Below are 22,379 nucleotides of genomic sequence, written 5' to 3' on the forward strand. Positions count from 1 at the left end.
AAGCACTTTCTATAATAGAGGCATGTGCAAAGGGCCATGAAATCAAGGAAAAACTTGTGTACTCTGTGTGGAACAAGCCTCAAAGGGATGGCAACAAACAACTCAAGCAAGGAAAGATAAACCAAGCCAGAAATGACACCTACATCAATATTAAGAGGTTTCATGAATTAATTCACATGGATGATAACTACCAGAAACATTTCTAATTGTATAAAAATATTCTAAAATAGTTGAAGCATTTATTCTTACACTTGAAGTAAGCAAGTAAAATAGATATGTAAATACAACTCATTAATTTCCAACTTTTGACTTTAAAATTCTTAAAATTTGTTCTTTGTTGTTTGCATCCAGTCCAGATTTTTAATACAAACAGAAATGCCATATTTAAGACCAAGACACATCAGAAGCAATACTATGCTCATCATAAAAGAGATTTCATTATTGAAACTACTTACATTTGCTAAAATAAATCCATGTTCTTTTACTTAGCAAAGCTAATTTCTTCCCTGTTGTATTGGACCTTAAATATCCCCCCAAAGGCTTGGTCCCCAGCTCATGACACTATTGGGAGGTAATGGAACCTGCAGAGGAGATAGGGTCCAGAGAAAGGAAGTTAGGTCATTGGATGTATCATTAAAGGGGATATTGGACCCTGGCCTTTATCCTGTCTCCCTCTCTTTGCTTCCTAACTGCCATGAGATAAAGAGACCTCCTCCACACTCCCACCCACCAGGAGGTGCTGTGCCACTATATGCTCAAAGCAACAGGGTGAGGCAACCACAGACTAAAATCTCTGAAACCATGAGCCTAAATAAACTTTTCCTCCTTATGTTTTTATCTCAGATATTTATCACAGTAATGGAAACCTAAGACACCCTTCTTTTTATTCTTGCTCTTCTTTGCTTTTCCTCTTGCAAAAGAAGGAAAAGTAATATCCATCTTCATCCTTCCCCCTTTCCCCTCTTGATACCAAAGAAACCATTTGTGGTTTTTGCCCTTGTTTCAAGAAAGCAGCCAAAGTCCAGAGAGTAGTGTGTTTTAATTCATTTTCAAAAACAAACTCACATGGATTGATTCTTCAGGTCACCTTACTTGGACCTGACACATTATATATTCCAAATAACTGCATAGTTACATTAACAGTTTCTTGTGCTGCAGAGTCACTGGGTGCAGGTAGCAGTGAAACATTCCCAAGACAATCACTAGACATGCAGAATGCCAGCCAGAAGCATGGATCACTTTCAGGGGTCTTGCTGCAGGGAGCATGAGTTTGTATTTTGTGTGCATTTAAACTGTGTAGTAAGCCAAGGGAGCAAAGCACCCCCTCTTCCCTGAACCTTTCCTCCCAAAGGAAGCTTGTTTTCAATCCCTAAACTTCAGGGCCAGAAAGCTCTCCAAGTGGTGTTGCTTGCTTCTTGGAGAGTCAAAAGCAAGTCATCATAAGTATAAAAGCTGGCTGACCCCCTTCTGTTTGGCTCCCCAGCATGGAGAAAAAAATTGCAATTTAGCCCATGAATCCAAAGAACTCCCCCATCTCTGGATTTAAGCATGGACACAGGCCAAGCAAGCCTCGAATACCCAGGCCTGTTGGATTGTAGCTATGTTGGTGTATCCCATGAGCAAGGTGGAAAGTGTTTTTCTTTTTCTACCTGATCCAGTTGGGGGATAGGACTTGGGGGCTGCCTGCCTAATGACCCCTAACCCATGTGCTTGTACTCAGATCTATCCCTGGGGATCTGCACCTGATTGGCAGTCATTTTGTGGTGGAGGTGGTAAATCACGAGCGTTACCACTATGACAAGGCCCAAGATAAGCCCCAAAATCAGGGGCAAGGTTTCTTCCAACTGCTCTCGTTCATCCACTGGACATTTATGTTCTGAAATGAGAAAGAAAAAAGGAGTGAGCTCTGGTCAATGTATAATGAAAAACTAAGACAAAAATAAAGATGAAAAGATCTTTTAAAGAACCATTGGGAAAATTCCTTCCAGAAATAATACTTCCTCAGTGAATCCCAAGGCTCAGCCACTTAATATTTCTCCCCAATGTAAAATAAAAATACATCACTCAAATAGGGCAACATTCAGTTATCAGATTCCTGGCATTCACCAACAAAACACCCGGAGTTCAGTTAAATTTTCAACTTTTTTCAATTATATTCAATAGCTGTTATTTTTATTAATTTTTTTTAACATTTTAACTCAAGTATGCCCATACACATATACCATAAAAAATTGCATACAAGTATACAACTTACAAAAATCTTTAAAATAACAAGTGTTTAAAATAATATGGAACAAATGGAACTCAACAGCCTTGGTGAAAAATGGTATAACTGCTCTGTAAAACGGTTCAATAATTTCTAATAAGGACAAATATATACCTACCTTATATCATAGCATTCTCTTGCTAAGTATTTACACAAGAAAAAAAATGAAAATATTTGGACACAAAAAAACTTCAACATAAATGTTCATAGATGCTTTATTAACAAGAGTAAAACACTGGAAACAAGAAAAATATCCTTAAAAGTTGAATAAATTGCAGTATATTCATACAATGGGGTATCTGTCAACAATAAAAAGGAGTGAGCCAGGTACAGTGGCCCATATTACTATACTCAACTACTCAGGCTGAGGCAGAAAGATCACAAGGTCAATCCCCTTAACAATTATATGAGGTGAATAAAGTTATTGTGCCCATTTTATACATAAGATAACTGAGGATGGATAATGTGTGCTCAGGCATAAACAAAGCCCCATCTGAACTCAAACAGTTTAGCAACATAATTAGGGCAGTGCTTAGCAAACCCCAGCTACTAGTATTAAAAGACTGCTGAATTCCAAATCCTAAGGAGGAGCAGGATGTAACCTGATCTGTATGCTGGTCACAGAGGTACATTCAGGTTCTGAAAATCCATTGAGCTGGATATTTATTGCAAAGGTGTATGAGGAAACTTTCAGAATTGCTGATAGATTGATTTCCTTGATTGTGGTAATAGTTTCATAGGAGTATTCACAGGTCAAATATTTATCAAACCATGCAGTTAAGTGTGTCTAGTATATAGTGTGTCAACTACACCTAAAGTATGTATCCTAACTAAAAAAAAATATATTCTTAAAAATAGTGTTAAAACAAAAAAAAATAGTTCAGCAAATGTTTGAGAAGTGTTAAGAACCTGTTAGCACTAAGTGGATCCTTTCCTCTTATTAAAAGGAGAATGCTGGAAATAAATTTTAGAAGATTGTGTTGTTGTTGTTGTTGTTTTACAACTTTATTCAACTCTAAATTCCAATTCTTTGAGGATCAGCTTGTAGTCCCAGATACCAGTCCTCCTAGGGAAGAGACTTGCTGATAGTTCCCAGAGCACCAGGGGCAGTGGTGGACCTAGATCTCCATGATGACAGAGACCTTTCCCCATGACACCACATTGCCTCTGATCTCTGTCTCACACCAGTCTGCTTTTCAAGGAGGCCCCAGGCATCTTTGCAACACTGGCCTTCTGGCCCCATCCTCTGCCTCTTCCCTTCTTATTTTCCCTCCCACAGAGCAGTTTCCTGGGTGGACCCACCTGTTGGACCCTGATTTTTAACTCATTTCTTTTTACTTGGTTGATAATTACCCAGGCAACCAACTAACCGAGGTTCTCAGATATAACACACACCCTCCCAGGAATGCAACACAAGAAGGAGAGTTGAATCAGGAAGCAAGAGCTTATGTCGCTAAACCACTGGACATCAAGGCCATACAACATTCTCCAAGACAGTGTGGCCACAACTCCAAGTGCTCAAAATAGAGGTGTGGACAGACAGTCCAGGAGAGCTTGGTCAAAAAGAGAAGTTGGAGTGAACTGGGAAGAATCTGGGAAGAATCTGAGGATGGGCCTCCAAGATCCATTGACCAGATTATAAAGTCATATTTTCTCTCTTTTTATACCACATATCTACCAGTAAATAAACAAATATATAGACAGATGTAACTATAGGAATATAGATGTAGGAGCTTTGGGTACAGTTCAGAGGCAGAATGAATGCTTAATATGCATAAGGCCCTGGGTTTAATATTCAATGAGAGAGAAAGAGAGAGAGAGAGAGAGAGAGAGAGAGAGAGAAATATAGATGAACTTTTAGTGGTCCCCTGGGTCCAGACTCTCATAGTGAGAGGGAGCATATGCAGCGGAACACTGTTAGGGAGATTGAGGAAAGTGAGCTCAAATCTCAGATATTCCACTTGCCTTCTAAGTAAGCTTGGGCAAGTCACATAACCTACCTAAACCTCCGATACAATAGGGATAAGATGTATTTTAGAGGGTTTACCATTAGATGTAATAACACAGAAGGCCAGGCAGAGTAGACTTTCTATCACTGTTATCTATAAAGATAGACTTTTTTTACACATGTAAGTCTTATATGTACTCATTTTAAGTCTGAAATTGTGGAGATTTGGTAACAAAAGCAATATCTCTAAATGGATAATAACTTGGGTGAAAAAAAAACAAAACATCTCATGCCCTATCCTTTAAGAAAGATGGAAGAGAAAAGGTAATTTATTTTATCAAGTGACAGAGAGAGAGACTAAAAGACTATTATGATTCATTTCTTTTTTTAAAAAAAGAGAGAGTGATAGAGAGAGGGAGAGAGAGAGAGAGAGAGAGAGAGAGAGAGAGAGAGAGAGAGAGAGAGAGAATTTTTAATATTTATTTTTTAGTTTTTTTTTGGTGGACACAACATCTTTGTTTGGATGTGGTGCTGAGGCTCACTACCACTTGAGCCACATCCCCAGCCCCCTGATTCATTTCTTTAAAAATAGTTTTTGGTTACTTTAGGAAAAAAAATTACCTAAATCAACACCACAGGAAAGAGGTGTATATGAGAGGGAATTAAACTATGAAGATGTCAATACAGAAGACAATTAGAAATTATTTTGAAAACCTATATTCCAATAAAATAGAGGATAGTGAAGACATCGATAAATTCCTTAAGTCATATGATTTGCCCAGACTGAGTCAGGAGGATACACACAATTTAAACAGACCAATTTCAATGGATGAAATAGAAGAAGCAATCAAAAGACTACCAACCAAAAAAAGCCCAGGACCGGATGGGTATACAGCGGAGTTTTACAAAACCTTTAAAGAAGAATTAATACCAATACTTTTCAAGTTATTTCAGGGAATAGAAAAAGAGGGAGCTCTGCCAAATTCATTCTATGAGGCCAACATCACCCTGATTCTGAAACCAGACAAAGACACCTCAAAGAAAGAAAACTACAGACCAATATCTCTGATGAACCTAGATGCAAAAATCCTCCATAAAATTCTGGCAAATCGGATACAAAGGCACATCAAAAAAATTGTACACCATGATCAAGTAGGATTCATCCCTGGGATGCAAGGATGGTTCAATATACGGAAATCAATAAATGTTATTCACCACATCAATCGACTTAAAGATAAGAACCATATGATCATCTCAATAGATGCAGAAAAAGCATTTGACAAAGTACAGCATCCCTTTATGTTCAAAACACTAGAAAAACTAGGGATAACAGGATCTTACCTCGACATTGTAAAAGCTATTTATGCCAAGCCTCAGGCTAGCATCATTCTCAATGGAGAAAAATTGAAGGCATTCCCCCTAAAATCTGGAACAAGACAGGGATGCCCTCTATCACCACTTCTATTCAATATAGTTCTCGAAACACTGGCCAGAGCAATTAGACAGACGAAAGAAATTAAAGGCATAAAAATAGGAAAAGAAGAACTTAAATTATCACTATTTGCGGATGACATGATTCTATACCTAGAAGAACCAAAAGGGTCTACAAAAAAACTATTAGAACTAATAAATGAATTCAGCAAAGTGGCAGGATATAAAATTAACACGCATAAATCAAAGGCATTTCTGTATATCAGCGACAAAACTTCAGAAATGGAAATGAGGAAAAACACTCCATTCACAATATCCTCAAAAAAAATAAAATACTTGGGAATCAACCTAACAAAAGAGGTGAAAGATCTATACAATGAAAACTACAAAACCCTAAAGAGAGAAGTAGAAGAAGATCTTAGAAGATGGAAAAATATACCCTGTTCATGGATAGGCAGAACTAACATCATCAAAATGGCGATATTACCAAAAGTTCTCTATAGGTTTAATGCAATCCCAATCAAAATCCCAATGGCATTTCTTGTAGAAATAGATAAAGCAATCATGAAATTCATATGGAAAAATAAAAGACCCAGAATAGCAAAAGCAATTCTAAGCAGGAAGCGTGAATCAGGCAGTATAGCGATACCAGATTTCAAACTATATTACAGAGCAATAGTAACAAAAACAGCATGGTACTGGTACCAAAACAGGCGGGTGGACCAATGGTACAGAATAGAGGACACAGAGACTAATCCACAAAGCTACAACTATCTTATATTTGATAAAGGAGCTAAAAGCATGCAATGGAGGAAGGATAGCATCTTCAACAAATGGTGCTGGGAAAACTGGAAATCCATTTGCAACAAAATGAATCTGAATCCCCTCCTCTCGCCATGCACAAAAGTTAACTCAAAGTGGATCAAGGAGCTAGATATCAAATCAGAGACTCTGCGTCTGATAGAAGATAAAGTTGGCTCCGATCTACATATTGATAGAAGATAAAGTTGGCTCCGATCTACATATTGTGGGGTCGGGTTCCAAATTCCTTAACAGGACACCCATAGCACAAGAGTTAATAACAAGAATCAATAAATGGGACTTACTTAAACTGAAAAGTTTTTTCTCAGCAAGAGAAACAATAAGAGAGGTAAATAGGGAGCCTACATCATGGGAACAAATATTTACCCCTTACACCTCAGATAGAGCCCTAATATCCAGAGTATACAAAGAACTCAAAAAATTAAACAATAAGAAAACAAATAACCCAATCAACAAATGGGCCAAAGACCTGAACAGACACTTCTCAGAGGAGGACATACAATCAATCAACAAGTACATGAAAAAATGCTCACCATCTCTAGCAGTCAGAGAAATGCAAATCAAAACCACCCTAAGATACCATCTCACTCCAGTAAGATTGGCAGCCATTATGAAGTCAAACAACAACAAGTGCTGGAGAGAATGTGGGGAAAAGGGCACTCTTGTACATTGCTGGTGGGACTGCAAACTAGTGCGGCCAATTTGGAAAGCAGTTTGGAGATTCCTGGGAAAGCTGGGAATGGATCCACCATTTGACCCAGCCATTGCCCTTCTCAGACTATTCCCTGAAGACCTGAAAAGAGCTTACTACAGGGATACTGCCACATCAATGTTCATAGCGGCACAATTCACAATTGCTAGACTGTGGAACCAACCCAGATGCCCTTCAATAGATGAATGGATAAAAAAAATGTGGCATTTATACACCATGGAATATTACGCAGCACTAAAAAATGACAAAATCATGGATTTTGCAGGGAAATGGATGGCACTAGAGCAGATTATGCTTAGTGAAGCTAGCCAATCTCTAAAAAACAAATACCAAATGTCTTCTTTGATATAATGAGAACAACCAAGAACAGAGCAGGGAGGAAGAGCAGGAAGATAAGATCAGCATTAAACAGATACACTAGGTGGGAGGGAAAGGGAGAGAAAAGGGAAATTGCATGGTAATGGAGGGAGACCCTCGTTGTTATATAAAATCACACATAAGAGGTTGCAAGGGGAACGGGTAAATAAATAAGGAGAGAAATGAAATACAGTAGATGGGGTAGAGAGAGAAGATGGGAGGGGAGGGGAGGGAGGATAGTAGAGGATAGGAAAGATAGCAGAATACAACAGTTACTAATAGGGCATTATGTAAAAATGTGGTTGTGTAACAGATGAGATTCTGCAATCTGTATTTGGGGTAAAAATGGGAGTTCATAACCAACTTGAATCTAATGTATGAAACATATGTCAAGAGCTTTGTAATATTTTGAACAACCAATAAAAAAAAAAGAAACCAAAAAAAAATTAAAAAAAATAAATAAATAAACTATGAAGATGTCAAAAATAATCAGAAAATAACAGAGTAGTCGATAATTATCAAGAAGAATATTGAATTCCTATTCTTATCAACCCTCATCAATTAAGTGGTCAAATAAAAGGAAATTCCTAATCCAAAATTACGTTCTACCATTCCAAAACCCACAAAGCTTTCCACCCAAAGTACTTTGTAAAACTCATTTGGCAGCAAACTCTGACTTCAACTCATGTGAAGCTGCTTGTGATGCTTATTTCTCCTACTTAGCATGTTTTTTCCCTGCAGAAAACAGATCCATTAATATGTTTGCTTACAGGGGCTGCCTTGACTCCTCTGTGGTCTTAGGCCACATGTGGATTGTACACTGTATTGTCTTCCCTAAAGTCGAAAATAGCCTCAATTCTGAAAGACTACTACCCACAAGAGTTTGGACAAATTTCATATATGAACCTACAAGAGCAAGACAGGCATTCCTACAGGCTTATGCCAGAGTTTTCAAACTCTGCTTGTGACCCATAGGAAAAACAATATTTTTATTGAACCAAAAAATGTACACATATATAACTAGAACAAAAGTCTTATAAACAGTTATCCTTCCTTTGTACATTGGATGTGTTAAAGCTTGGATCTTGAATGTCCCCCAAGGCCATATGTTGAAGTCATGGTTCCCAGCCCCTGGCACTATGGAAATGCAGCAGAACCCTTAGTGAGCCTACTGAAAGGAAGTTCGGTCATTGAGGGCCCTTCCTATCTCTCCCTCTTTGCTTCCTAGCCACCACAGAGCGAACAGACATCCTATGCTATATGCTCCAGTCATTAAGTACTGTGCTGCCATAGGTCCAAAGCAACAGGGTCAAGTAGCCATGGACTGAAATCTCTGAAACTGGGAGCCAAAATAAATCTTTCCTTTTTTAAAGTTCAATATCTTGGGTATTTTGCCACAGTAACAGAAAGCTGATGAACACATAAAAATTCATACTGTATTATTATCCACAGTACAGGCATGAAGACAGGTATTGGTGTGAATATACTTTGTATACAACTAGAGATATGAAAAATTGTGCTCTACATATGTAATAAGAATTGTTATGCATCTCACTGTCATATATAAATAAAAATATGATGCGAATGATCCACTAAAGCCCAGGTATGGTGAAACTCTGGATGCCTACTTAGAATGTCTGAGAGTGCAAAAAGTGAAAATATGGAAGTTTACAAAGAAAACTGAAGTTCAGCTATCAATTTTATAAATAATTTGAGATGGAGCAAGTACATATTTATTGACAAGGCAGTGAAAATAATAAATGTTACTTTGCAAGATCTACACAAACTAATATGAGTTAAAATAACTCATATGAGATAAAAATAACTGATTCCTATTGGTGAGTAAATCACAGGTACTATTAATAGTCCTTTTACTTATTACCTTCATTTATAACCAAAGGAAATGTTAAATACTAGTTATACTAGTATGCTAAATACTAAGTTAGTGAAAATAAAGACTTAAAATTTTCCCTCTGAAATTTATAGACTACCTGAATTCTATCCACAAACACTATAGATTTCTGTGTTAGAATCCTATGCAATAAACTGATTATACAACCTACTGATTATAACAAGAAAGGACCCACATCTTTGCCAGGGAGAAGAGCATCTCTTGGCTCTGCTCAGATTACATCCACATTGGATGCTCTGAGATCTCTGACTTCTTGTCCACTCTATTAAACTTGAGGACTTTTATGCCTCACACAGCTCTGTGTCGTACACAAAACAGGAGTCTGTGTAAACAAATGGGCTATGACTGGGAAAGGTGACAGCCCTGTCATTGAGAGAACAGATGAAGACAGATAAGACAACAAAGGGCACATCTGTTGCCAGCTGCCAATTGCCAACTTAGGTTCCCTCAACCATAGACCCAGTGCACCCACCAAAATCATGATGTATGTAAGGCTTTGTTTGCTGGATGTTTTGTTTTATTGTGTTTTGTTTAATAATCAGTGTTTTGAAGTTGTAATGATTCCCTGAGACCAACTGTAAGAGCTCTTTATTGTACCCCAAATGAATGTTGTTGGGATGATCAAAGCTCTCTGCAAGCTCTCTGCTTGCCAGAACTCTCCTAACACTGTGGGAACAAGAGGGCAGACTTATGCTGATTGTACATCCTCTGTTGTTTGACAAGACAGCTGGAGGTGGGGGGCTTGACCCTCTTTCCAATATTATTTCTGGGATAGCTCAGCCACTCTCAGAAAAAAAAAAAAGGTATTTTACATGCTGAGAAGCTACTAAAATGAGTGGCAGTTACTCTCATCATGATGTAAACATTGGATATGATAATAATAAAAACAATTATTGTTTGATGCCACGTATGACAGGAACATGGCATGCAATGTATATACCCTTTCTTACTGGACTGAGAGCTCCACCAGGGCAGGGAAAGGTCAGATACCCCCATAGTTAAGTGTAGCAGACTGTGTCCTTGGCATTCACCTATCCACACATTCCACTGGGATTTAACTGCAAGGTGGGTCAGAAGAACCAGAGAATTAACATTTCCAAAGCAGCCTTCCCTGATGAATAGCATTTGGTGAGTAAATCCCACCCCCTTAGGGCAGCAATCCTAAGAAATATCCTATACTGTCTCCAGAGGACAGTCCCTGGAACACAGACTTCTGTGACTGCCTAGGCACATGGCCTTTTGCCAAGGCTCCAGGTTGAATCCCTCCACACAGTTCTCAGCAGTGTTAATGACCAGATTGTCCCCCATTGGCTGCTTACTCTGGAACCCTGAAGAGCAACTGTGCAGGGTAGCACATTTCTTGCTTTGAAAGTTCCAGGTAAATCACAGGTTTACATAATGCTCTGGATAGTCAAGCTTTCTATGTGTTTGTGATAGGCAAGGAAGCTTGCCAAAGATTATTCTCCCAGGGTCTATGTGGGGATATACATATAGAAAAGTAAGGCATATTCATTTTCACTAAAATGCAATCACCCACAGATGCCATTTCCCACTCATGCTGTTAGGAACAATAATAAAAAGCTCATAAGGGCTGGGGATGTAGATTAGTAGTAGAGTGGTTGCCTAGCACACACTAGGTCTTGGGTTTGATCCCTAGTACTGCCATAAAAAAAATACTGCATGAATTCAGGGCCCCCAATCAGCTCATTAATGGTGCCTCTTGCACTGACATGATTATTATAGTTTCTTAGCAGGAGCAGCTGAAGCCTTGAGAGGCTAGAGGTCCAGGAATGCAGCTTTTATCGAGGAACCAAATCTCTGGGCTTCAGTGGCTCCCTTGTAAGTGGAAAACTCAGGATCTTTCTCCCAGGTTTGTTTGTTTGTTTTCCTCTGAGAATTAAAAAGGATCCACCTTATTTGTGATATGTTTTAAATTCCTTTTACACCTGAATCTTTTTAAGAACAGAGGCAACCTTCACGTTCTGCTGTGTTTATTCTGACATTATATATAAAAGTTTCCTTTAATTCAAGCTATTAAAATACTCAGGCTGTTTCTTTTCCTCCCAGGAAGGAATCCCCCATCCCATCCCAACCATAAATTTCCCAGGTCCCTCAAAGGGACACACGATAAATTAATTGCAGAGGGCAAGTTAATTAACCCCAACTAAGAAACAAGGTGCCTGGAACTGCCGGGTGACAGTTGCTCTACAAACTGTGTTTGGTATACAAATGAGTCAAAGGTGGCTTCTGTATATTGGTTGTTTATTTCTTCACTGCAAGAGGAGACCCATCAGCTCAAAAGCCTGCTGGTGCCAAACTTAAAACTTTTCCCATGCAGTTATTTTTCAAACAGCTCAAACAAGCAAATGTTTAGAACCTGCCTGCTTTGTCTAACCCTTGAAATCTCACCCAGCAGCTGTTACCTATTCATAAGATAGGGCCTATAGATATAAAACCCCAAGCTACTGCTGCCTTCCAGAAGCTCTCTGGCCCAATCCCCACTCCTCCCAATCTTGTGATATTAAGCAACATTACCTTAACACATAAACCCTCTGCCCTTGGGAGTTCACCTACCTCTCTTCCTTCTGGATGGCGTCCCTTCTGCCATGAGACTCCCAATGGACAGTCTCATACTATGAGGATTTCCAGTCTCACAACCCTGTTCAATAATCCACCTAACAAAGCTTTTTGTACATTTCCTTCACTAGTCCTTCAAACACTCTCTAAACATTCTGTGGACCAGGAGAATGACATGGAACCTGGCTAGCAATGGAGCATGTTGCCCTGCCCCAGATTCACTGAACCAGACATTGCATCTTAACAACATTACAAAGTTGTACACACTGCAATTCAATGTTAGTGTGCACACTGAAATTAGCTGTGTGCTGGGCTAAGAGACTTTCATTTGGGGATTAATGCAGTAGTCAAGCACAATACACTAAAGAGACTAATATGATAAAGACATCAACCCACCTTGACTCCTTTCAGCCTCTGCTTGTCTAATAGAGACTATTTAGTAATCAGCTCTAAAGACTGCCGGGTTATTACCTACTCAGGCAGGGAATAGGCTCTTCACAAGAAACCCTGATGCTGTACTGGACCATAGCCACATCTAATAAGCATGTGCACACACACACACACACACACACACACACACAAATGTACCTACACAACCTTTATTGGATGTGCATATGTATAATCAGATACTGGCCCCTCAAGCAAGCATGTTCTATCCGTACCCACCCAGGCATCTGCAACACACTAAAAGCCCCCTGGACTTCTGCAACTTGAAAATGCACACCAAGAGCAATCACATCCATTCCCAATAACTGGAATATTATGATCTTTTACAAGACACAGTGGGGAGCAGGTGTTAAGAGACACAGACAAGAGAAGCCTGAACAAAGAATCCCTTCCACACAGAGGCATATGATCCAGTGAGTGATTGTGAATGAGGTCCGCCTCTGCCCAGGAGTGTGGAGGCTAAGCCTTAGGGCACCACACAGGACAGTGTATACGAATTAATAGCTAGAAAATCCTGGGTGAGACAAAGTGTATTTTGCTTATGCTTACTAGATTTACAGTTGGAAATTACACATGCTTACTAACTCTGTGTATGTTTACCCTGCTGTCTTCCCAATGGACGACCTTGCTATGGATTAAAAAAAATTTTTTTTCACTACATGTAATGGATTTTACTAATGTTTAGCAAAGGAGCTCTGGTCTTTATTTTGTACTTATTTTTTCTTTCTTTGTACGTAATTTTAAACATCCATGAGATTTGATTTTTCATTATATAACAACTATAGGTAACCACTTAGAAATAATCCAGAAAGGGTTAGGGTAAGTTGTGGTAAGGGACTAATACAAGTAATACTTATAATACAAGTAGTGTCAAGAAATAAAGAACTATCTAAAACAGATGGCCAGCAAAAGCCAAAAAGTCACTAAAAACTATCGAAAGTACAACATAAACTCAAAGGCATTTGTAGTGGGAACCCTGAAGACTGATTCTACATAGCCTAGTATTTTTTATAATTAATTTCTAGACCTCAAAAATAAAAAATCAAATTACATTCAATTACATTTAATTACATTTAACATTTTCAGTTTAAGAAAGACACTGACTTTTACATTTTATAAATATTTCCATAATAAAGCAAACTTTTTAAAGCTGTTAAGGTCTTGCAGCTTTGGTGTAATTTTCTAGGAAATACATTAAAATTCTACAACTTATCCTTCCTTGAGAACACGTATGCATGGCTCTGCTTTACTAAATATATGACATTCTGATTTGCCCTGCATACAGGCATTTGGTAGTTTCTATTAGTTGAATCCACAGCTTCAAAATATTAATTTAGAACCAAAGTTCACTGAACGTCTGCAATGGGTCAGGAACTGTGTTATGTGCCAATAACACAAAGATGAATAAAAACCAGGCCTTTCTCTCAATGACCATTTAACTGGAGACTTTTCCGATGCCTTTTGAGTAATCACAAGATGGTGGTAGGCGCATTGTATTCAGTATAGACTGAGTAGGCACTGTATTTTATGAAAGCTGGATTCCTTAGGAAATGGTGGTGGGTAACACAAGGAGGGGGGAATTCCTTAATATCCTAAACATTTTAATGGTTATATTCATGTGGAATCCCCAACCAGAGGAAGGCATACATACAAAGCAAACAGAAACTCTCCACGAGAAATGCACAGAATATCACATTATCTTTAGCCACTTTTTTTATACGAGGGTGCAAGGGAATGGGGTGGGAGAGAGAGAAGGAAGAAATGAGGTAAAGAAGAAAGGAGACGAGAAAGAAAGAGACACTGAGGAAAATTGATATATTCATCTTATTGCCTTTTTAGATTTGAATTGTTATGAAGGGAAGCAGTATCACTTGAGCCTGGAGAAAAATCCAAATGGTACCATCCTGGGACCCTGGCAGCTCTCTCCCCATGCATCTCTCCCCATCAGCCATCCCTTCCTCCTTTCTCATGCCTCCACTTCCCAATTTACCTTCACTGAAGACAAAATCTGAGATGATGTCAAAGGGCTGGATATGGACAGCTGATAGGATCATGGTAACAGTTTTCTGTGGATCGCTGGAGGCAAGAGAAATGGTCTGCTGAGCTTGACACTCGTAGGACTTCCCAGCTGGGGTGACCAAGGCAGAGAGGTGATGCGAATTGGCTGTGTGCTTCCCAGCTGCAGCAAATGTCCAAAGCAATGGTTAGGGTCTTCTTGGTGGCAGTGCCGTCATTGCTCCTAACTCAGCGCACCTAACTGGGTTGGCTCTTTCCCCTCAGCTCAGACCAACAGCCCATCCCTCCTATCCTCTTCTGGGGCTTCTCAAAGGCAGTAAGTCATAATGGACAAAAACACTCATTTTCTGTGAGCTAGGGTTCCTTAAATACTGACTTGCAATTTCTTTTTGGAAAAGGAGAGTGACATTTAAACCTTAACTCTTTTCACTACATAGAGCCTAACAATAGGGATCCCAAAGGCATAGAAAAAAAAAAAAAACAACACTGACTTGGTTTTTCCAATGGCTCAGCAAAGAATAAAACATTTTCCTCAATAAAGCATGTTGGATTGCTGGTGTCCTGGTGAATGTCCTCTACTCAAACACATATATACCTATGAACATCCACCACACTTTTTCTCCTTTTCTGGCCTAGGTTTGATTTTTTTTTTCATTTCTTTTTTCTTTCAAGCATTGTGGGGAATGCATGAAAAGAAAATTTTGATGAAAAGAAAAAAATGTTCCTTAAACTACAGTTATTAAAAGGGTGGGAAAAGGACAGATGACACATGTATTCATTTGATTTCAATAAAAATTATTTTTCAGCTCAGGTGACTGAAGAAAATAATTTTTAAAAACTTAAATATGTTGGGCTGGGATTGTGGCTCAACGGTAGAGCGCTCACCTAGCATGGGTGGGACCCGGGTTCGATTTTCAGCATCACACACATAAAAAAATAAAGGCATTGTGTTGTGTCCATCTACAAAAAAAAAGATTCATTCGCTCTCTCTCTCTCTCTCTCTTAAAAAAAACATATATATGCTTTTTGATAGTGATTGCAGATAGATACATTGTTATTTAGTAAATAGATGTTTCTCTTGCTGCAGTATTATTGGTATATCTTTTGGCGATTGGGTGGGCAGGATGCACTCTTTGTAGAGAATAGAAATGGCATACTAAAGCCAGTAGTTTAATCGCCAAAATGAAAGAATGGTCAGGAAAAAGCTTATAAATTAAGGCCTGGAGTATAGAACAGGCTCCAAGGTGGCTGCAGTTGATGACAGAGGACACTGTGTGAGCCTTGCTGCCATGCGCAGAATGATACTGAAAGCCATCCAATCCTGACCAAAAAATGATAGTTGCACTGTCCTCAAGCATTTTTAGGGGGAAAAAAATGGTGCAGAAGAAAATAAAAATAAAGCTTTGGCATCCTTCTCCATGTTTCTTCTAAGGCTAAATGATGAGGCGGGTATGAATCAGAGGACAAAACCAGGCCCTGAGTGACAGAGGAATTCCTAGAGGACTCACAGGCCTTCAGGTCTCCTCCACCCTGCAGAGCAAGCAGGCCAAGGCTGGACTTGGCCTAGCAGTGCATAGCCCAGACTGGTTTCCCAAACCCTGAGGAACTTCTCATCAGCACCTTGGCTCCCAGGGGGTGCCTGCACTTTCCCAGCCTTCCTCCCCAGCCCCGCCAGACTCCACTCACCACTGACTGCGTCTTTAAAGTGGGTCTTCTCCGTGGAGTCGTAGACAAATTGCACCTTGCTCAGCCTCCACGTCGCTTCTGATCCCTTGGACGTGTTGTGGCTTTCCTGTCAAAAGTGGGAGGCACGTGTCAACCGCTCCAAGGGCTTCTGGGTCTGCTATGGCCCACACCCACAGACTTTCTGCGCGCCCCTCCAGGAGTTACCTTTAAAAACAGCATTTTGAGAGCATATGCACGGTCCACCCAGAACACCTGCAGCTCCGACTCATTGCTGCCACAGCGGCCATTCACCTCAGCTCCCCGGGTCAACGCGATGTCAGCCTGTTCTGTGATCAGCTGGGAACATAGACGCCCCGCGCCCCCTCAGTGGCGCAGGCCCCAGTAGGGCTGTTAAGGGCAGCGCGTCCAAACTCTGGGATGCACATTTGGGAACTCCTTTGCGCGCGCACGCTCCCAGGTCCAGGAACATGCGGTTAGATTTTCTACGTGCAGCCCCCGCCAGTGGGGAAGCAGAGAAAAGGGGATTTATTTTCAAAGCAGGCAGGGCGAGCAGAAGGTGTACAAGCCGGAACCCCCATGCAGCATTCTAGAGCAGCCTGCAGGGTTATGGGGTTGGGGAAAAGGCGGGCGACCCAGGTCCATGAGGGAGGGTGCCCTTCGGCCCTGGAGCCCTAGGATCAAGCTGGGGGGGAAAGGGTTCCTTACATCGACATAATTGCTGGCCCACACATCATAAGGTACAATAAATTTGGCTGCAAATTCTGCCATGAGACACGTCGTCCCATTTTCCCGCACAACAAATATGTCTTTTTCAGGGTTAGTAGAAAGGCCTGAGAGATTTTCCACTTCTTGCTCTGCCATGATTTGAGCCATTGTATCTGCGGAACAAACAAAACGATCTCATCAGTTTAGTGCTCCTGAATTCCGTGCGTATGGGTCACTAGAGTGCAGAGACCGCGATCTGCGGGCTTTGGAGTGACAAAGTTCCCTGCTAGCAGCTGTGTGCTCTTCAAGCCATTTCTCTAGCCCAGCGCTAACAAACTCAGTTCCATTGCTTTTGATTTAAAATGGGGATAAAATTTAAACATTTAAATATTCTTACTTATTTGCAATGAAACTGGCTTTTCTCTACATCCTGGGGGTTTGAAGCCAAACCTTTCTTGCTAATGCTGTGACCCCACTAAGCCAGCCTGTCTAGCGCTCTGTCTGGCATATGCCACACAGGTGTGTGGTTCCCAAGGGAGCTCCCTCCCACCAGCGGGGAAATCCTTCCCCTTTCTCCCAAAAGAAAAAAAAAAAAACTCAAAACATAAGGACCATATTTTTAATCTTAACTACTGGCTTTAGTATGCCATTTCTATTCTCTGCAAAGAGTGCATCCTGCCCACCCAATCGCCAAAAACGGTACTCACGGAACAGCATCAGAAGAATTCGAAGTCTATGGACGCTGAGAAAGGCTCTTCCTCTGAGATCCATGCTTGCAGTTGCTGCGGAAGAGGCCAGATGTGCTGCTGCAGTGGGCGCCTGAGAGGGAATCCCTCAAAGTCGCCGCTGGAGTGGGCCGGAGTGAGCGAAGGGCGGGGGACTGAGAGGGAGGCGGGAGGGAGCGCGTGTTCCCTACGCGCTGGCTAAGACCGGTGTCGGGTGCCGCACCGGCGGCTGCTGCCTGGGGAAGTCGGATCACTGCAGAGGAGAGCACCGCGCGGCGAGGGAGCTGTCCATGGCTGCGAGTGCTGAAAGGAATCCGGTTGTGTTGCAGGAGTGGTTGTGACTTGGCTTGTGCAGAGGTCCAATGAGATTTAGGGGGGCTAAAATTCTCCCTGAGTTTTTTTTTCCCTTTATTCTGAAATTGTGTCCGCAACGATGAGTTTCTCCTGGGAAACTTAATGGCACCCTTGGACTTATTAACCTCCCGACCAGGTACAAGTAATATGTAGTATAAATATCATATCACTGGAGTCCTAAATTCTGAAAATGCTCCTGGCTCCTGAAAGAAAACGGTAGAGCACAAATTGCGCCTGCTTTGGAGGAGCAAGGGTAGAAAAGAATGAGAAGGAAAATGCTATGGCAACAGTTTCTTACATTTAGAAACATCTCCTTCTCTTCCCTGCTCTCAATGGAGCTCATAGGTTTAAAGTTAAATTGATGTCTCCTTAAATGGGGCCATCAGACAATGCAGTCTGATGTCTCCTTTTGGACTTATTGTCCTGTTATACTTTCTGAGTGCATGTGGACTCTGAACTTTGGGGTCACATACCCTCACTGATTATATTGTGATTATTCTGCCAAGAGAGATGTAAAGTTTATGAGGTTATCTAGGGTCTTTTAGGACAGGAATTTTAGAATTACGCTGTAAGTAATGTCATATAGTTATGTAAGAAAAAATACACACTGATATTATTCTAAAGCCTCTAGTGGAAGAAAAACAAATATTACTGGGATAATTCCTATATTTACATTTTTTTGGTAGTTTGCTCATTTTTTTTCCTGTTCCTGCTCTATAAATAAGAATACACCCTTTTTAGGTGTCCTCGTGTTGTCCTCATTAATTGTGGTGATGTCAAATATTTCTTTTCTTAGTGAATATTTCAGTATATGAATAATCTTGCTCACTCAGTAATATGCTATAAAGTAAACAATGTCATGTTAAAGGGCAAAATGCAAAACATTTTACATGTATTATTTAATTTGATCTTCCTCACAACTTTAGAGAGTAGAGAAAGGAAGATATAGGTTATTGTTGTTATACCTACCCCTAAACCGAGGCTCAGAGAAATTAAATGACCTTCCAAACATCACATGGTCAGTTAGAATTAAAATAGAAGAATCACATGTTGTAACTTTGTAAGGATCATCTTCCTCTCTCCTTATATAATACTGATTTTGACTTTCATTTAAAAAAATCTTTATTCAATGACCAAATAACAAACTGAAACCTAAAATCTCTATCAACAATTCATATTCCTGAAATTTATAGGGTTCTCATTGAAGTATAATCATATTTTGACACGGAATTTACTTCAAAGCATCCATATAATTTTTTTTGTTTTCAAATACAGCCTTGCATCAAAAATTAGATCACTAGTGATTCAACTTATGACATATTATTTAAATCAATACTATATTTTACATCTTATACTACATTGTGGTATTTCAGCCACAGATTTCTCAAGAACTTTATATAAATGATTATATATAAAAAATTGAGGCAAAATTGTGATTTTATATAAAGACAATTGTCAGTGGAAAGTTGTAAAATGTATATACCTTACATTTTGTCATGTTAGAAATTACTATAAAGCATTTATGTAAAATTATAAAGCAAAAGCATGTAATATAGCATTTTTCTCATTCTCTTCTCTATCTCCCCCTTTCTCTCCCTGTCTCTCCCTTTCTATCCTTCCCTCCCTCCCTCTCTTTCTACAACTTTAATGAGAAAAAAAAAAACATAGGTGGATTTCAGTTTAGGATTCACTATTTATTATTTGCATGATTATGTACAGACTTTAGTTTTTCAGTCTAAAATATTGGGATGATAGCTAAGGGATGGCTGGTTAAGTAAAATGAACCAATAAATATAAAAGCATTCAAAACAAAATACAGGTTAGCATTAAACTGAATATCTACTACTTGCATTATGCTTAGTGCTTTAGACACCAAAAGATAAATAAATACCATTGTACAATGGAGAGAGAGAGAGAGAGAGAGAGAGAGAGAGAGAGAGAGAGAGAGAACTGTAAAAAGATTGTGATAGTTTCTTTTGTGATACATTGTTGCAGACATCTCACTTCATAACCTGTTAAAAGACTAACAGGATTAATTCATGGCTCTCTGCTTTAATAATAAAAGATGGGGCTGTGGTTCAGTAGTAGAGTACTTGCCCAGCCTGAGGAACAGGGTTTGATCCTCAGCACCATATAAAAATAAAATAAAAGTATTGTGTCCACCTAAAACTAAAAATATATATTAAAAAGTCAAAGTTTATTTTTAAAAAGATTAGATGGGAAGTACCATTGCTCATCAATCTTAACATACTGTAGCAAATTGTAATTGATTTATAAACCAGATGATGTTTCCTTTTAAATGTTTTTCCTGTATGTCTTTTCATACCTGATACAAATGGAATACTCAGAAGATTTTTTTAAATAAAAGAAAAGGAAAAAAATGATTTTAAACTTTTCTTCTGGGGAAGATCATCTTCAAAACATAATTAATTCAATACCATTTTTTTTGGTGTTCAGTCTTAAACACTGCTTAAACTTCCAGATGCTCAATAATTTACTCATTTTATCAGTAGTCATTCTTACTTGCAATAGGAACTAGATCATCAAACTTACAACTTTAACCTACATTAATAAGACTTTTTAATAATTTTGAAAAATGTATATATTCAGTTCCTTAAAATAAAACCAGAGGTGGTGAAAAAGAAAACTTTGCCGATACTTTAGATATTAACAAAGTTCCCCAGGATCTGATCCATTTCTCATTTCTCAACTATGAGAAACCAGTACAAATTGATATAACCATGTACACTTGCATGGGGCCTGTCAATTTTCATTAGCACTGTTGGTAGTTAATACAAAATATAGACATGAGTGTGACCAGATCCAACACACTGGATTTAAGAACCTCTTAAATCTTCTAGGTCCTGAAAAAATTCTCTTCAACCATGCATTTACATATTGAATTAGCCTCCATGAAACTCATGACATTGGATGCTTGCTATTTTATGTAAGTGAAAGAAAAGTCCCCGCATCATGGAACTCCCAATTTAGATGGAAAAAAAATAAAAACACACATGAAGATGCAGTGCAGCCTGGCACAGTGGGTACATAAGCTCTTCAAAGGAAAAGGCAAAACAGCCATCCTAAGAGAGGTTGAAATTGACAAAGAAGTCCTCTGAAAGAAGGTGGGTCTTGAAGGAAGTGGATAATTTGACCTGGGATGGAAGACAAGGAATGGCAATGCAGATGAAATATCTGTGGAATAGTGGAGTTGATGCAAAGATGTAACTCTTCATCTTTCAATGTTTATCAATTTGATATGAAGAAGAAATTAGGCTCCAAAATTCACAATGCTTTATATACTGATTATGTGGTTTCTCTCTCTCTCTGGTCATTCATTCAACCATAGAAGGCACATGCAAAAGACAGGCCTATGCAAAACTTTCTCTAAACAAAATTAAAATTTTCAAGTTGTTAAGTGCATTTCTTTATACAATTGACTTGCATTGTAGAATCAAAAAGCAAAATTATGAAAATAAGGAAACAAAACCAATTAGAAAAGTATACATATGAGCTTCAAAAGGAAAAGGCCAGGCTTTGTTACAGCTGAAATTTGATTTTTTAGGTTTCTGTCCCTCTTACAGTCAAATGTAAAAATAGCCTCTGCTTCTGCTGCCCCCACTCCCACCAATGGCACTCCCACACACATGGAGGGGGGAGAGGAAGAGAGAGAGAGGGAGAAGGGGGAGAGAGAGAGAGAGAGAGAGAGAGAGAGAGAGAGAGAGAGAGAGAGAGAGAGAGAAAGAGAGAGAGAGAAAGAGAGAGAGAGAGAGAGAACCTGAACCACTTATACAGCAGTTAAACCAGAATTACTACTCACTAAAACATTTTCTTGCTTTCAGCTTACTTGTCAATGGAGAGCTATTTCATTTCATTTCATCATTGTCTTTGAATAACATTTAAATCCTTTCTAGGATAGAAACCATTTGGGGATAGGAACTGAAAAGTAAGTACACACAAGAGTATTTTGTGCATACATTGCCAAATCCTAGAATAGAATAGAAATCATTTTTTTTTTTTGTCTTTTGAGTCAGTCTTTAATTAAGTAAACATTTGGTCAGTTTAGAGTTAGTCACATAGGCATTCAGTTGCTATTTGATACTACATGTAAGATTTTAAGCCATGAAGCACAATTTACTCTTCTTCTTAGCAGAGAAGAAATATCTTATTAAATTGGGTCAGGGGACTGTTCAGTAGAGTTTAAACAAGAGTCCTATGAAGTGTTTTGTTGTTGTTGGGTGGTTTTATCCTCTAAGAAGTTGTCTTGTCAAGAAATAATTTTACATTAGGGGCCTAGCATCATAAAAAGTGAGGCTCATTTAAAGTAGTTTCCTTACTTGAATTCTGACATAATTCAAGTCCCTACCATTTATTTTATAATGAGTCACAGGGGTAACTTTAGTTACTCTTTGGTATATCTG

At 39.2% G+C, this 22,379-nt stretch overlaps 1 protein-coding gene across 2 annotated transcripts; it reads right to left on the minus strand.

Annotated features, from left to right (window-relative positions):
* Window positions 1–1,697: 1,697 nt before the first annotated feature.
* Lamp5 (lysosomal associated membrane protein family member 5) lies at window positions 1,698–17,650 on the minus strand. 2 transcript variants are annotated; one of them, XM_026385847.2, is made up of 6 exons: window positions 17,587–17,650; window positions 16,880–17,052; window positions 16,379–16,510; window positions 16,175–16,280; window positions 14,463–14,651; window positions 1,698–1,876 (listed from the first exon to the last, which is right to left on the minus strand). In XM_026385847.2, the coding sequence occupies exons 1-6, from the start codon at window positions 17,648–17,650 to the stop codon at window positions 1,698–1,700; spliced, it is 843 nt and encodes a 280-aa protein (XP_026241632.1). The 2 variants fall into 2 exon arrangements, with proteins under 2 accessions (XP_026241632.1, XP_026241633.1); XM_026385848.2 differs by lacking the exon at window positions 16,379–16,510.
* Window positions 17,651–22,379: the final 4,729 nt, after the last annotated feature.

Source organism: Urocitellus parryii, chromosome 6, assembly GCF_045843805.1.
Source record: "Urocitellus parryii isolate mUroPar1 chromosome 6, mUroPar1.hap1, whole genome shotgun sequence".
Taxonomy (NCBI): Eukaryota; Metazoa; Chordata; class Mammalia; order Rodentia; family Sciuridae; genus Urocitellus; species Urocitellus parryii.